The sequence below is a fragment of the Notolepis coatsorum genome, assembly GCF_963971535.1.
Source record: "Notolepis coatsorum genome assembly, chromosome: 1".
NCBI lineage: Eukaryota > Metazoa > Chordata > Actinopteri > Aulopiformes > Paralepididae > Notolepis > Notolepis coatsorum.
This window is the reverse complement of record NC_140165.1, coordinates 31,963,539-31,977,354: the sequence shown is the minus strand read 5'-3', so window position 1 is coordinate 31,977,354 and position 13,816 is coordinate 31,963,539. Positions and strand designations below refer to the sequence as shown.

The 13,816-nt window shown below is 42.1% G+C and overlaps 1 protein-coding gene across 1 annotated transcript in view; it reads right to left on the bottom strand.

The window, feature by feature from the left end:
• mgat5 (alpha-1,6-mannosylglycoprotein 6-beta-N-acetylglucosaminyltransferase) overlaps positions 1-13,816 on the bottom strand; it is a 179,464-nt gene that overhangs the window by 44,496 nt on the left and 121,152 nt on the right. The window contains exons 7-9 of the mRNA XM_084315112.1: positions 12,978-13,028; positions 12,151-12,285; positions 1,740-1,873 (exon numbers count right to left, since the gene is read on the bottom strand). Coding sequence (XP_084171238.1) covers positions 1,740-1,873; positions 12,151-12,285; positions 12,978-13,028 — 320 coding nt within the window. The remainder of the gene's footprint in view (positions 1-1,739; positions 1,874-12,150; positions 12,286-12,977; positions 13,029-13,816) is intronic.

The following is a 13,816-nucleotide window of genomic DNA, read 5'->3' as shown; positions in this document are numbered from 1 at the left end:
GACAAGTCTTCTCCTCAGCCTAGAGACTGAGAGTGAGAGTAGCGCAGAACAAAGCCATCAGGATAAAGACAAGTCTTTCTCATTGGGCAGCAGTAGAAGGAATCCAGCGTGCCTCTGAGCCAAGCCATTCTGTCTTCTTTTACACAGGGCCAAATCGCCATGCACTTGTTTCAATAGTGATATCATCTAACCTAGCGGCTTTTTACAGGATTTCCTGAAAGGGCCCTATGTCCCACGAGAAGGACATAGCCTACTCTATTCAGGTGCGCTGCTATTCCAGAGCGACCCGGGCTCAACCCACAAACAGAGACTGGAGGAGGCCTTTCAGTATCTCAAGAGCATTGGGAGAAAAGGTCAGTACACAGGGGGCTGGATCCACTACGACCAGGCGGCAGGTTGATCTAACAGATTACCTGATATACCTGCACACTCCCATGTGTACTGTGTAGTTACAAATAATAATAAGTTCAAATTCTATGTATATACATATATAAAATATTTTATCGCGATTAATTTCATGATTGTCCATGTCCATAGTTAACTGGTACTGATGTAAACAAGACGAAAGTCTTTCTCTGGTCTGCATCCCCTTAACAATTGTATGTTTTGAGCTGTACTGTACCCATTCTGCAATCTGTTAATAAAGTTTTCAATCAATCAATCAATCAACTGTGATTAATCACACATTAATCACACGTTTTCTATTTGTTAAAAATGTACCTTAAAGGGATACGTTTAAAATGTTGAATCAATATGGGAGTGGACAGACATGCTTGCTTTAGGCAAATGTAGGTTTGCACATTGTACATTGATAAGCTACATTTTCCATTACTCAAATATCATTCCCTGGATCCCTCGCAGTTGTGAATGTAATTGTGTCCAACCTCACATGGGGAAAAATAAAGGCTCACAAAAACATCCCCTTCTACTATGTGGAATGAAAACAGTGTCACAAATCCAACTGAATTGGGTCCAATCTTAATCTCTTGCCAACCTTTTACAGACTAATATACTTGTGTACAGTAAAACTAAAGTTACTGTATCTCTCTCCCCCTCTCACACAGTACCATGTGAGAGGTTATTTTCATTGTCTGGGCATATTGGGAGACAGACAAATATACAAGAAATGCCAGTAATTAAAGTGTACTCAGAAATGTTTGTCTGAAGAGGTCCGTCACCAAAATTACATTTATTTTTCTTGATATATGAACTGACTGAATGTTTGTCCATTTTTACAATTAGAAATTCCAGTAGCTGGACAACTAACAGCAGCAGAGCTTGAGAACTACAGTATTAGGAATGTCTGACCACTAAGTTTGTCTGACTCTTAACCACTAAACCCTGTATATTATGACTGATGGGGTATACAGAGCCTCATCTCCACCTTGTGTATACGGTTTACATTTACTCAAAGTAGGTATATATTCAGATACCATTTTATTGACTACATTTATTGTCTTTCTTCCATTACCCTGCCCATACCTGTAGCCACCCTCCCCCGTGCTGCTATGATGCCCGAATTTCCCCAAAGGGAATAAATAAAGGAATATCGTATCTTACATTTCAATCAACTTGGGAAATTCATTTAAAAATCAAAAATGTTTGTTATGAAAAGGATCTCATACCAATATGTAAAACAAAAAATAAAACAAACACCCTTCTATTAGTAAGTGAGTGTCGTTTCAAATTGAGTTTTTAACTGATTTCCTGGAGATGGTGCGTGGCTTTGATTGACTTACGGAACATAGTGTTGAACTGCTGCGGGTTCAGGTTCCACTTGCCCCAAGGCGTCTTATGGCCTTTGGACTGGGCGTAGTGGGCGTGGTTGAACTCTGGCTCCGTCCCAAACGAGTCCAGCACGCGTAGCATGCACCTGTAGCAGGAACACACACACACAAAGAAAGACAAAGAGATTTCAACATCAGACCGATGCGCCTCTGATAAGATGGACTTTTATTGTATGAAGGTACATTTATATTGACAAAGACTGGCTATGGATCAAAGCTAGATTTTTGCAGTCGTTGTGTATGTGTGCGTCACCAACACACACGCCAACTATCTCCTGCGTGCGGACCCGCGGACATTCTCTCACAGCAATAGCCTACATACTTTTCCGGACTGATCATCTGAGCTCCTCTCCAGTTGAACTGCTACTGTGTTTAAATCCAAAATATTGATAAATCCAAATGCCATTGTGTAACATGTCATGTATAATTTTATTTATTTTTTTATGAATTTTTTGTTAATTTTCATAACGCGATAATTTGCTGTGTAATTAATTAATCTAATTAACGCGATAAACTGACAGCCCTAAAATAAATAAATACAAGGGAACCAGTTCCATTAAATGGCACATTTATATAGAGCTTTACCCAAAGCGCTTTACAAATTGTTCCTCACATTTTACCCATTCACTCACACACTCACTCACACATTCACTCACACATTCACACACCGATGGCGGATGCAACAATGCAAGGTGCCAACCTGCTCATCAGGAGAAATGAGGGGTTAAGTGTCTTGCTCAAGGACACTTCGACATGCTGCCCGGGAGGAGCTGGAATCGAACCGGAAACCTCTGGATTACCAGACGACTGCTCTATTCCACTACCACCACGCTTCACTGATGAGGTGGTTTGCTTTGGATCGTGAGCAGTTCCTTTCCTCCTTCATACTCTTCTCTTCCCATCATTCAGGTACAAGTTAGATGTTTTTTGGCAAACTAATCTGGTCTTCTTGTTTTTTAGGTTCACCAATGGTTTACATCTTGTGGTGAACCCTCTTTGACCCATCTCTCCGAGGGTTTGTTTTGGTTTTTCAGCCTAATGATGGCATGCTTCACCGATAGTGACAGATCTTTGGACCTCATATTGAGAGTTGACAGCAACAGATTCCAAATGCAAATACCACACTTGGAATGAACCCTCAGCCGTTTATAAATGGTTGTAATTAAAGTCAAATAAAAGGGAAAGGAAGAGAAAAAAGAAAAAATGGAAATTGTATTCTATACATGTATGCATCATGGTTTCCTCCTTCCCCTAAAATGTCTATGCGAACCCGGGGGGCTGGGAGGGGGGTTAAGAAGCGACCTGGGCTGTCTCGCAGCCACAGGACCGCCAGAACGGAGGAAGAGACTGTCACAACTGCAAGCAGGCAAGCTACCGGCTTCCGGACTGGCCACTCCACAGAAACGGCCCTCATTGCGGTCACAGAGGCACTTCACTTAGCAAAAGCGAAAGGCCTCTCCTCTGTCCTGATTCTCCTAGATCTATCTGCAGCCTTCGACACAGTCAACCATCAGATCCTCCTCGCGGCCCTCGCAGGAATGGGAGTGGCTGGATCTGCGCTGACATGGCTGACATCATACCTCAACGACCGCTCCTACCAAGTGTCATGGAGAGGGACTCTGTCGGCCACCCGCCCCCTCCGGACGGGTGTTCCCCAGGGCTCGGTCCTAGGACCCCTTCTCTTCTCCCTCTACACTAAATCACTGGGTAACATTATCACGTCTCATGGCTTCTTATATCATTGTTATGCCGATGATACTCAACTCTTCCTCTCCTTCCCTCCCTCAGATATCCACGTCTCTGAGCGGATCTCGGCCTGTCTGTCCGACATCTCCGCCTGGATGACGACCAACCACCTCAAACTGAACCTAAGCAAAACAGAATTGCTCCACCTGCCGGCCAAATCCTCCCCCCTGACCGACCTCTCCATCACAGTCGAGAATGCAGCTGTGACCGCGTCCCCGACCGCCAAGAACCTTGGTGTTGTCCTCGACGACCAGTTGAACTTCTCTGCTCACATCGCAGCGACAACCAGAACCTGCAGATTCCTCCTGAGCAACGTCAGAAGGATACGCCCCTTCCTGACAAAAGAAGCCACCCAACTCCTCGTCCAATCAACAGTCATCTCCCGCCTCGACTACTGCAACGCACTGCTAGCTGGCCTCCCGGCCACTGCCACCAAGCCTCTTCAACTCATTCAAAACGCAGCGGCCCGCCTGATATCAAACCTACCGAAGTCGGCCCATGTCACCCCACTTCTTAGGGACCTGCACTGGCTCCCCATTGCTGCACGTATCCGCTTCAAGGCCCTCGACCTAGCATACCGTGCAGCAAAGGGAACCGCTCCCGCCTACCTCCGGTCAATGGTCTCTAACTACACACCCTCAAGACCCCTACGCTCTGCATCTTCTGGCCGCCTCAGACCTACTCCTATCCAAGCTCCCGGAGGGTCATCAAAGAGAAGCCGCCTATTCTCAGTCCTTGCCCCACAATGGTGGAATGAACTACCCATCCCAGTTAGGACAGCCGAATCCCGTCCAATCTTTCGCCATCGACTAAAGACTCACTTCTTCAACCATTATCTGAAATGATTAAAAAAAAAAAAAAAAAAAAGAAAAAAAAAATCTAACCTTACTGTCATGCACTTGTCCTAATAAACTAACCTACACTGTAACACGCAACACTTGATGAACATTGTTACTCAGCTGATAGAGTTGTACCCTTCTTGCTGTCTTGTCGTACAGAACTTGTAAGTCGCTTTGGATAAAAGCGTCAGCTAAATGACTAAATGTAAATGTAAATGTACACAGTATATGACTATACTGACGGACAATCTATATACTGAAAAAATACTCTTTTAAAGTTTTATGCCACTGTGGGAATTCGTATGAACTGCTGATCTGAATGTCTCTTTCCTCTGAACCTGTTAAAAAAAAGATAAAATAAAGTTGGTAAAAAAAAAAAAATTGTAATTCCTACACCATTCACCTGATGTATGTAAATACCCTCAAATTACAGCTGAACATCTGCACTTAAAGCACATCTTGATTGTTTCTGGTGTACAAAGCCAAAATGATGACAATTGTGTTGATATTTATGACCCGACTGCATCTATAGGCATTTTCCTTTTTTTTGTTGACACATAATATGCTGTGCCAGAATATGGAAGATGCCCATACTATACCTGTATATATACAATTATTTCTGGATGAACTGAAATCATTAATTGCCCTGCAGCCTATTATGTCAGCTCTGTAGAATCAAGGTTGGGGATAAATAGGATGTTGACAGATTGGCAGTTGGATATTGAGTCACAGGGGGTAGATTTGGATGTAGAGTCACAGGGGGTAGATTTGGGTATGGAGTCATAGGCTGTGTGGATCACTGCATAAAATGAAGGAAGCTGGGCGCCCTCGTGGCGCACCGCATAGTGCCTCACACACCTACGCGGCCTTCCCGGGTTCGCCTCCCGCTCCCGGAGATGATTTGTCGCATGTCCTCCCCACATCTTCTCCCATTCTCCCTCTCCTCTGTCGGTCTTGTATGGCCATAAAAAGGAAGCTGTGAAAATGCTCAAATAAATCTTTAAAAAATATGTGAATCACTCCATATAATGAAGGAAGCTGTTTGGATCACTGTAGATAATGAAGGAAGATTTGTGGATCACTGTATATAATCAGGGTTCCCACGCTTGCCTTGAATTTTTTTTCCATACTACCTCCTGATTTTCCAGGTACCATATTAAGTGATGATCTATAGGCCCCTGAAGTTTTCCGCCCCCATCCGCGCCCCCCCTCCCCTCACACACACAACCCCCTAGGACACCTGACTACTTACTTGATTTAAAAGATGTACCAGTCAAGTCTACATTGTAAATGCTTAGAGATTATGTCTTATTGATAATATCAATGCATGAAATAATGCAACAAGCTGTAGATGAACAACAATTTATTGAACTGGAACACATGAGCACTGGGATTGATATATGTTCTCTCTTCCACTCCTCTCCTATCTCATCCTGTCCTCCTCTCCACACCTCCCCTCGTGTCCGCTCCTGTCTTCTTTTCCTACTCTTCTCAACTCCTCGTAATCATAATCGAAATTAATCGTTGTGAGGTTGCATCGTTTCACCCCTACTACTCTTACTCTGTAAAAGCGTTTGTAAAAGCTTTTGTAAATCAAACTGGTTATCGTTATGAGAGCTAACCAGGGGCGGATTTAGGATTATAGGAGATCCGGGGCTTAGCCCAGATAGGTGCCCGTCTTTTTATTTTTTTTTATTTTTTTTTTCTAATTTTTAATTTTTTTTTGCAGGCAATCGGCAGATTTTTTTTGAATTTAATTAACCTGTACGTGCAATTTCCTGCAATATAGAGCCTTCAATCTTGACCAATAAAGCTGCTCTTTTCACTATAAAACTCAGTTAACCATAACGTAGTTATGGTTAGATTTATATATTGGGGGGGGATATATCATATTTTTCATATGATCAAAAAGTGGTGGAGCAAGAGCATACCTTTGCTCCCCCAAGTTCAATAGTGGGAGAGCAGAGATGCTCCGAATGCTCTTATGGCCAGGCGTCTATGATTCACTGATACAAAGTAAAATAGTGCAGTGCAATAAAATAGTTATCATCGTATTTTTTCGGGAGGCCGGTAAGGAGTGCATTACAGTAGTCGAGTTGGCTTGAAATAAAGGCATGGATCTGGTTTTCAGCGTCCTTTTGATTTATAAATGGCCGTACTTTAGCTATGTTTCTAAGGTGGAAGAATTAAGTTTTTGTCAACTTGTTGATTGTGATTTAAAGCTTAGGTCTGAGTCTACCATGACACCAAGACTTAACTCACTCAAATACAGTTAGCAGCTGGATAGACCACAAATGGAAATTAGCTTCTGCTAAATCTGGTGCAAACATATTTTCATGTAACAATGATGAATTGTCAGAAAAAAGATTTTTTTTTTTTTTTTTTTTAAATAGATTCGGGGCTTTTCAGAAAACATTCGGGGCTGAGCCCAAGTAGCCACCCCCTAGCCCCGCCCCTGGAGCTAACGTTGGCTAGCTACTGTACCTGGTGCTGGCTAACTGGCTCGTTATGAGAGCTAACGTTGGCTAGCTACTGTACCTGGCGCTGGCTAACTGGCTCGTTATGAGAGCTAACGTTGGCTAGCTACTGTACCTGGAGCTGGCTAACTGCCTCGTTATGAGAGCTAACGTTGGTAGCTACTGTACCTGGAGCTGGCTAACTGGCTCGTTATGAGAGCTAACGTTGGCTAGCTACTGTACCTGGCGCTGGCTAACTGGCTCGTTATGAGAGCTAACGTTGGCTAGCTACTGTACCTGGCGCTGGCTAACTGGCTCGTTATGAGAGCTAACGTTGGCTAGCTACTGTACCTGGCGCTGGCTAACTGGCTCGTTATGAGAGCTAACGTTGGCTAGCTAGTTAGCAAGATTGCACTGCTTACTAACTAACGTTGATAAACCCAGGTTTACCACACAGTTAAAACACAGCTACTTACATTTGAGGATAAACTTGCATAAGAAGTTTCACTCAAGTTTCACTGTAGATGCCAAGGCTCCATTGGCTCACCAAGCTGCCTGCATCAAATTCCAACATCCAATATACCATATAGGATGCCAAGAGCATGCTCTACAACATGGGATCATCCATTTCTATCTACAGTAAAAGCTGTTCACGTGTAAAGGGTTTTTATAAACTCATGTTAATTCTGTGCTCAATAGTTACATTTTATTACACATCATCCAATAAAATTTTCCAGGACAACTGTTTCTATTTCCATGTAATTGGTCACTTTTGCTCAGTTTCCATGCCTTTCCATACCTGGAAAATGAATCCCATGAATCCCATGTTTTCCATGTTTTCCAGGTCCGTGGGAACCCTGATAATGAAGGAAGATGTGTGGATCACTGTATATAATGAAGGAAGATGTGTGGATCACTGTATATAATGAAGGAAGATGTGGATCACTGTATATAATGAAGGAAGCTGTGGATCACTGTATATAATGAAGGAGGCAGTGGATCACTGTATATAATGAAGGAAGATGTGTGGATCACTGTATATAATGAAGGAAGATGTGGATCACTGTATATAATGAAGGAAGATGTGGATCACTGTATATAATGAAGGAAGCTGTGGATCACTGTATATAATGAAGGAAGATGTGGATCACTGTATATAATGAAGGAAGATGTGGATCACTGTATATAATGAAGGAAGCTGTGGATCACTGTATATAATGAAGGAGGCAGTGGATCACTGTATATAATGAAGGAAGATGTGTGGATCACTGTATATAATGAAGGAAGATGTGGATCACTGTATATAATGAAGGAAGATGTGGATCACTGTATATAATGAAGGAAGCTGTGGATCACTGTATATAATGAAGGAAGATGTGGATCACTGTATATAATGAAGGAAGATGTGGATCACTGTATATAATGAAGGAAGATGTGTGGATCACTGTATATAATGAAGGAAGATGTGGATCACTGTATATAATGAAGGAAGATGTGGATCACTGTATAATATAATGAAGGAGGCAGTGGATCACTGTATATAATGAAGGAAGCTGTGGATCACTGTATATAATGAAGGAAGCTGTTTGGATCACTGTATATAATGAAGGAAGCTGTGGATCACTGTATATAATGAAGGAAGATATGTGGATCACTGTATATAATGAAGGAAGATGTGGATCACTGTATATAATGAAGGAAGATGTGGATCACTGTATATAATGAAGGAGGCAGTGGATCACTGTATATAATGAAGGAAGATGTGGATCACTGTATATAATGAAGGAAGATGTGGATCACTGTATATAATGAAGGAAGATGTGTGGATCACTGTATATAATGAAGGAAGGTGTGGGTCACTGTATATAATGAAGGAAGATGTGGATCACTGTATATAATGAAGGAAGATGTGGATCACTGTATATAATGAAGGAGGCAGTGGATCACTGTATATAATGAAGGAAGCTGTTTGGATCACTGTATATAATTAAGGAAGCTGTGGATCACTGTATATAATGAAGGAAGATGTGGATCACTGTATATAATGAAGGAAGATGTGGATCACTGTATATAATGAAGGAAGATGTGGATCACTGTATATAATGGAGGAAGCTGTTTGGATCACTGAACGTTTCCAGAAGGCAGAGCCAATAACGAAAATCATTAACACACCCGGCACATGTCTGGTTTCCTTCCCCAAAACAAAGAGAAAAAAACGGCTTCAGAACTGTTTGCTGGCCTTAACATTGTAGACCTCATACACAAACAAGGCATTTGGAGAGAGGGAGAGGGAGAGAGAGAGAGAGAGAGAGAGAGAGAGAGAGAGAGAGAGAGAGAGAGAGAGAGAGAGAGAGAGAGAGAGAGAGAGAGAGAGAGAGAGAGAGAGAGAGAGAGAGAGAGAGAGAGAGCGAGAGAGCGAGAGAGCGAGAGAGAGAGAGAGAGAAAGAGAGAGAGAGAGAGAGCGAGAGAGAGAGAGAGGGGGTAGACAGAGAACGAGAGAGACAGAGAGAGAAAGAGAAAGAGAGAGGACTGTGACCAACTGGACAAAAGAAAATGTAAATACAAAAGAAGTATGCACTTTTGGTCCACAAGATATAGATGGCCAGTAGTTTTATGCCACAGGAAAAGAGCCAATGAGAAAACAGCATTATGGCGGTAAAAACCCCACAGTGAAAAGGTTGAGCCTGTTTCCTCATGGGCAGAATAAGGAAGTGGATGCACTTTAAACCTGCGACTAGGGGGCTAACAAAAACAACAACAAAGAAGCTGGTGACACAAGAGTAGGAACTGAGAGAGCCATTAACAGGCCAGACATATTGTTCTGCTGCTCTTCCTGTCGTTAGGAACGGCGGACCGGCGCTCACATCAGAGAGGGAGGGGATATCGCCTTTCGGAGGTCAAAACAAAAACGCACAAAACAACAGTTGCTTTTTAGCGGTTTGGGAAATGGTACAGATGTACGAGACAATAGATCCATTGTCCTGCAGAGTGTCGTTGCGGTCGGCGAGAAACGAGACGCTCCCCGACACAATTGGCCGATAGGAGACAACAGACCCTGCCCTGGGGGCAAAGTGTACAGGAAGCAAACCTGGTTTTCTCATCAAATCCATTCAAAATGTATAGTTGAAAAATACTTTGGTTGAGTAACATTCTCCATGAAGTAAAAATGTGTAGTTCGATACATGAATTTAAGAAATTATTCAAATATGAGGAGATACATAAATATAAAACCTTATTATTATCCTAATTATATTTTATTATAAAATACCTGTATTCAAATTGTGACAAAAAAATTATATATATATAAAAAAAATAAAATAAATGTGTATACGTTTTGTATATAAAACTATGAAACTTTTGTAACCTTTTGTTTTTACAAAATTATGTACTGAATTATGTTTTTGTTTTAGTTTTTTTGTAAACAATGTAATATAAAAAGGGTGGGCAATTATAAGCCTCGGCTTCAGCCTACACCTTTTCTGTCATTTTTTTTTATTTATTTTTTTATTTATCTTTTCCCCCCTCCTTTTTCCTCCGATTTTCTCCCATCCCAATGTTAGTCGTTATGCCAATTCCCAATCCCCTTCCTGGTCGCTGCGCACTTACCCCCCACAGTCGGTCTGGGAGAGTGGAGGCTATCACGTGCTTCCTCCGACACACGTCTAGCCAATCAACCGATTCTTTTCACCTGGCAGCGCGGACTCTCACTGAGAGGGTGTAACGTGTGGAAGGATCACACTACCCCCCTTAGATCCTATCCGTGCTGAGCAGGCGCCCCCGACCGAACTGTAGGAGTCGCTGTTTACAACGACCCGGACCCACCCCGCCAGCTTTCCCACCCTCTAATACTGCCAATTGTATTAGTGTGAACGGCCAGCCAAGCTGGTGACAACCCCGGAGCTGGGAGCTGGATTCGAACAGGCGAATCCAGCGTCTCTGGGGTTGGTGACGAACGCAATCTCCGCTACGCCACCTGACCGCCCCTCGGTCATTTTCTTTCTTTTATAAATCTTCTACTACTGTACATTGCTTTGTAAAAGAAGACCGAAATAAAATCATTCATTATCATCATCAAAATATTTAGCCAAGTAGCTGTTCAATTTGAACAAATGTAAGCAATCAAACATCTCAACTCTCGCTTCAGATGTGACTTTAAAATACTTCACTCTAACAACCACCCCTAGGCATGCTCTTAATTCTTATAACTACTACCTGCCTGCCAACGTGGGTTGGCTTTAGTGGGAAAGTGACTCAACTATCTAAGCTCACTGTTTACCCCACAGGCAATAAGATGAAGAAGATGCTAGGAGATGTGTGTTGATTTGCCTTGAAGCTGACTCCTAACGTCAACCCTGTCACAGTGTGACAGTGTCACACGGCCATGTGGGTTGGCTTTAGTGGGAAAGTGACTCAACTAGCTAAGCTCACCCAGTTTACCCACAGCAAATAAGATGAACACTCTGGGGAACGTGTGTTGATTTGCCTAGACAAAGAAGATAGGGGGACTCTTTCTAGGAAGGCAACAGGGAAGGACAGCGCTGTGCTTCAGGCACTGTATGACTACACCACCCCACTACACACACAGCATCACAACGGTCAAGCATTCAGCATTGTTTCGATTGGGACCGCTCTGACCGTACCTCTTAAATCAATGGAATTAGGTTTTAACTTCACAGATTTGTCAATTGCGTAAACGAACCGATTAGTTTAAGAGTCTCGTGATGATTGCAGACAAATCATTTCTTACAGCTTTTTTTCTAGGGATGGGCACTCAAGTAATCAAGTTCTAATTATGTAACCGTCTACTCGACTGCCTACTCAAATACTACTCAGTGAGTAACAGTCATTTAATTACTGTAATGCTATTCTAAGTAACACATGATGTGAGGACCATAGCATCAATCATTGCATCGTTTTATAAGCTATAATCCACCAAAATAATTTTAAAGTTGTATTCCACCCAAATAGTTTTAAAGGTTAATTCCACCCAAATAGTTTTAAAGGTTTATTCCACCCTATAGGTTTAAAGTTTTAGTCCACCCAAATAGTTTAAGGTTTATTTCACCCAAATAGGTTTAAGATGTATTCCACCCAAATAGTTTTAAAGGTATATTCCACCCAAATACTACTTCCTGTCATACTTCTGTGCTATTTTGTATCCACCCTGTGATGTTCAGAGGATGAGGCACATTGAACATACGACCTGCTCTATATTCTACTCGGTATACTCAGACCGGTTATAACTGTACTTGAAGAGTACCTCTTTACTGTTCCGTTTCCTCCCTGGAGGTTCTCTAGGATGGAGAAGGAAGCACAACTTACTGGTAGTGCACCCAGGACGGCCCCAGGGTCTTCTTGAACTGGGTCAGGCCCACGATGTCGATGTAGATCAGTTCCACCACCTTGTCGCCCTGGGTAGGACAGCTGGACTTGTTCCCCATCACCCTCCGCATGATCCTGGGAGAGGGAGAGTGTGGGGTTAAAAAAAGGGGAACACCACCCAAATCGAGAACGCCAATGTTACTCCCACGGCCTCGGAAGGTTAGACCAATATTTGTGAACAGGAGCTACTTTCTCCCAAAGCCCAACACCTAAATATGTAAGACTCAAGGTTAAGACCAGGGGTCCTGGGGTGGGGGGGTGTATTTATTATTTTTATTATTGCTAATGTCATTATTATTGTTATTATTGTTGTTGTGGTATTGTGGTGTCTTGTTATTATTATTGTTGCAGTGTTGTGTTTGCCCTGTTTTATGTATAAAATATAAAAGAAAAAAAAAATTTGATAAGAAAAAAAAAATTTAAGACTCAAACATGTGACGTCATCAGGTATAAGGTCTGGAGCTGCTCCAGTGACAATAAACGGGGACTGATTTTGTGAACCCATAGAATTGTGAACCCATTGAGCTTTATTCTATACTGTAATAGTATAGAATATAAAACAGAACATTCCCCCTGGGGGCTCTCAGTGTCATCTCTACCATCTCTTATAGTCTATGGAGCGAGCACTGGAGCAGCCTCAGACTTTACACCGATGACATCGCAAATGTGAGTTTAAGCTAACGCCAACCCTAACGTCAACCCTGTAACACGGCCATGTGGTTGGCTTTTGTGGGAAAGCGACTCAACTAGCTAAGCTCACTGTTTACCCAAAGGCAAATAAGATGAAGAACACGCTGGGGAACGTGGTGTTGATTTGCCTAGACAAAGAAGGTAGGGGGGACTTCACAGATTTATCAATTGCATAAACTAATCGATTAGTTATAGGGTAGTAAATTAGTTTGAATATGGCCACCAGTGATGTCATCGGTAGGGATGCACCGATCCGATGTTGATATCGGCCCGATATGACAAAAATAGCTAGATCGGGTATCTGCAAATCTGTATCTATAATTTTTTATATATCTTTTTTTTTATATCTATGTGTTAATTTGTTACATTTTGTTTCACTAAGTTAGGAAAGTAATGTTTTAAGTCAAGCCTGATGTTGCCTTGCACAAAAGAATGATCCCAGTCTCTTCCACACAGTGAGGCATACAGTTTTTTAATTGAACAATGGGTATTGGATCGGTACTCGCTATCGGCCGATACCCAAAGCCCAGGTATCGGTATCAAGACTGAAAAAGTTGGATCGTCCCTAGTCATCCCTAGTCATCGGGGACATTGGATTCTTGTGTTGTGTTAATTACAGCTCAATTCAATGATAGAAAATAACAAATACCTCGTCTTATAGCAACTGCTACCTTATCATTTCATTGTACAACACTTCAAATCCCCCCCGATGACATCACTGGTGGTCATATTCAAACTAATTTACCCTAAATAACTGTCAAACTGAATTAATGTGTACAAAAACTGTTTTAGAGTTTTTGGACGTGTGTGAGATTATATACAAAATACATCAGCATTGTTTTTTGGTGAAGTGTCCCAAAGACAAATTGCTCTATTGTGTTTGTCTCAAGTGTTTGTGGTGGTTTGTTTATCCAAG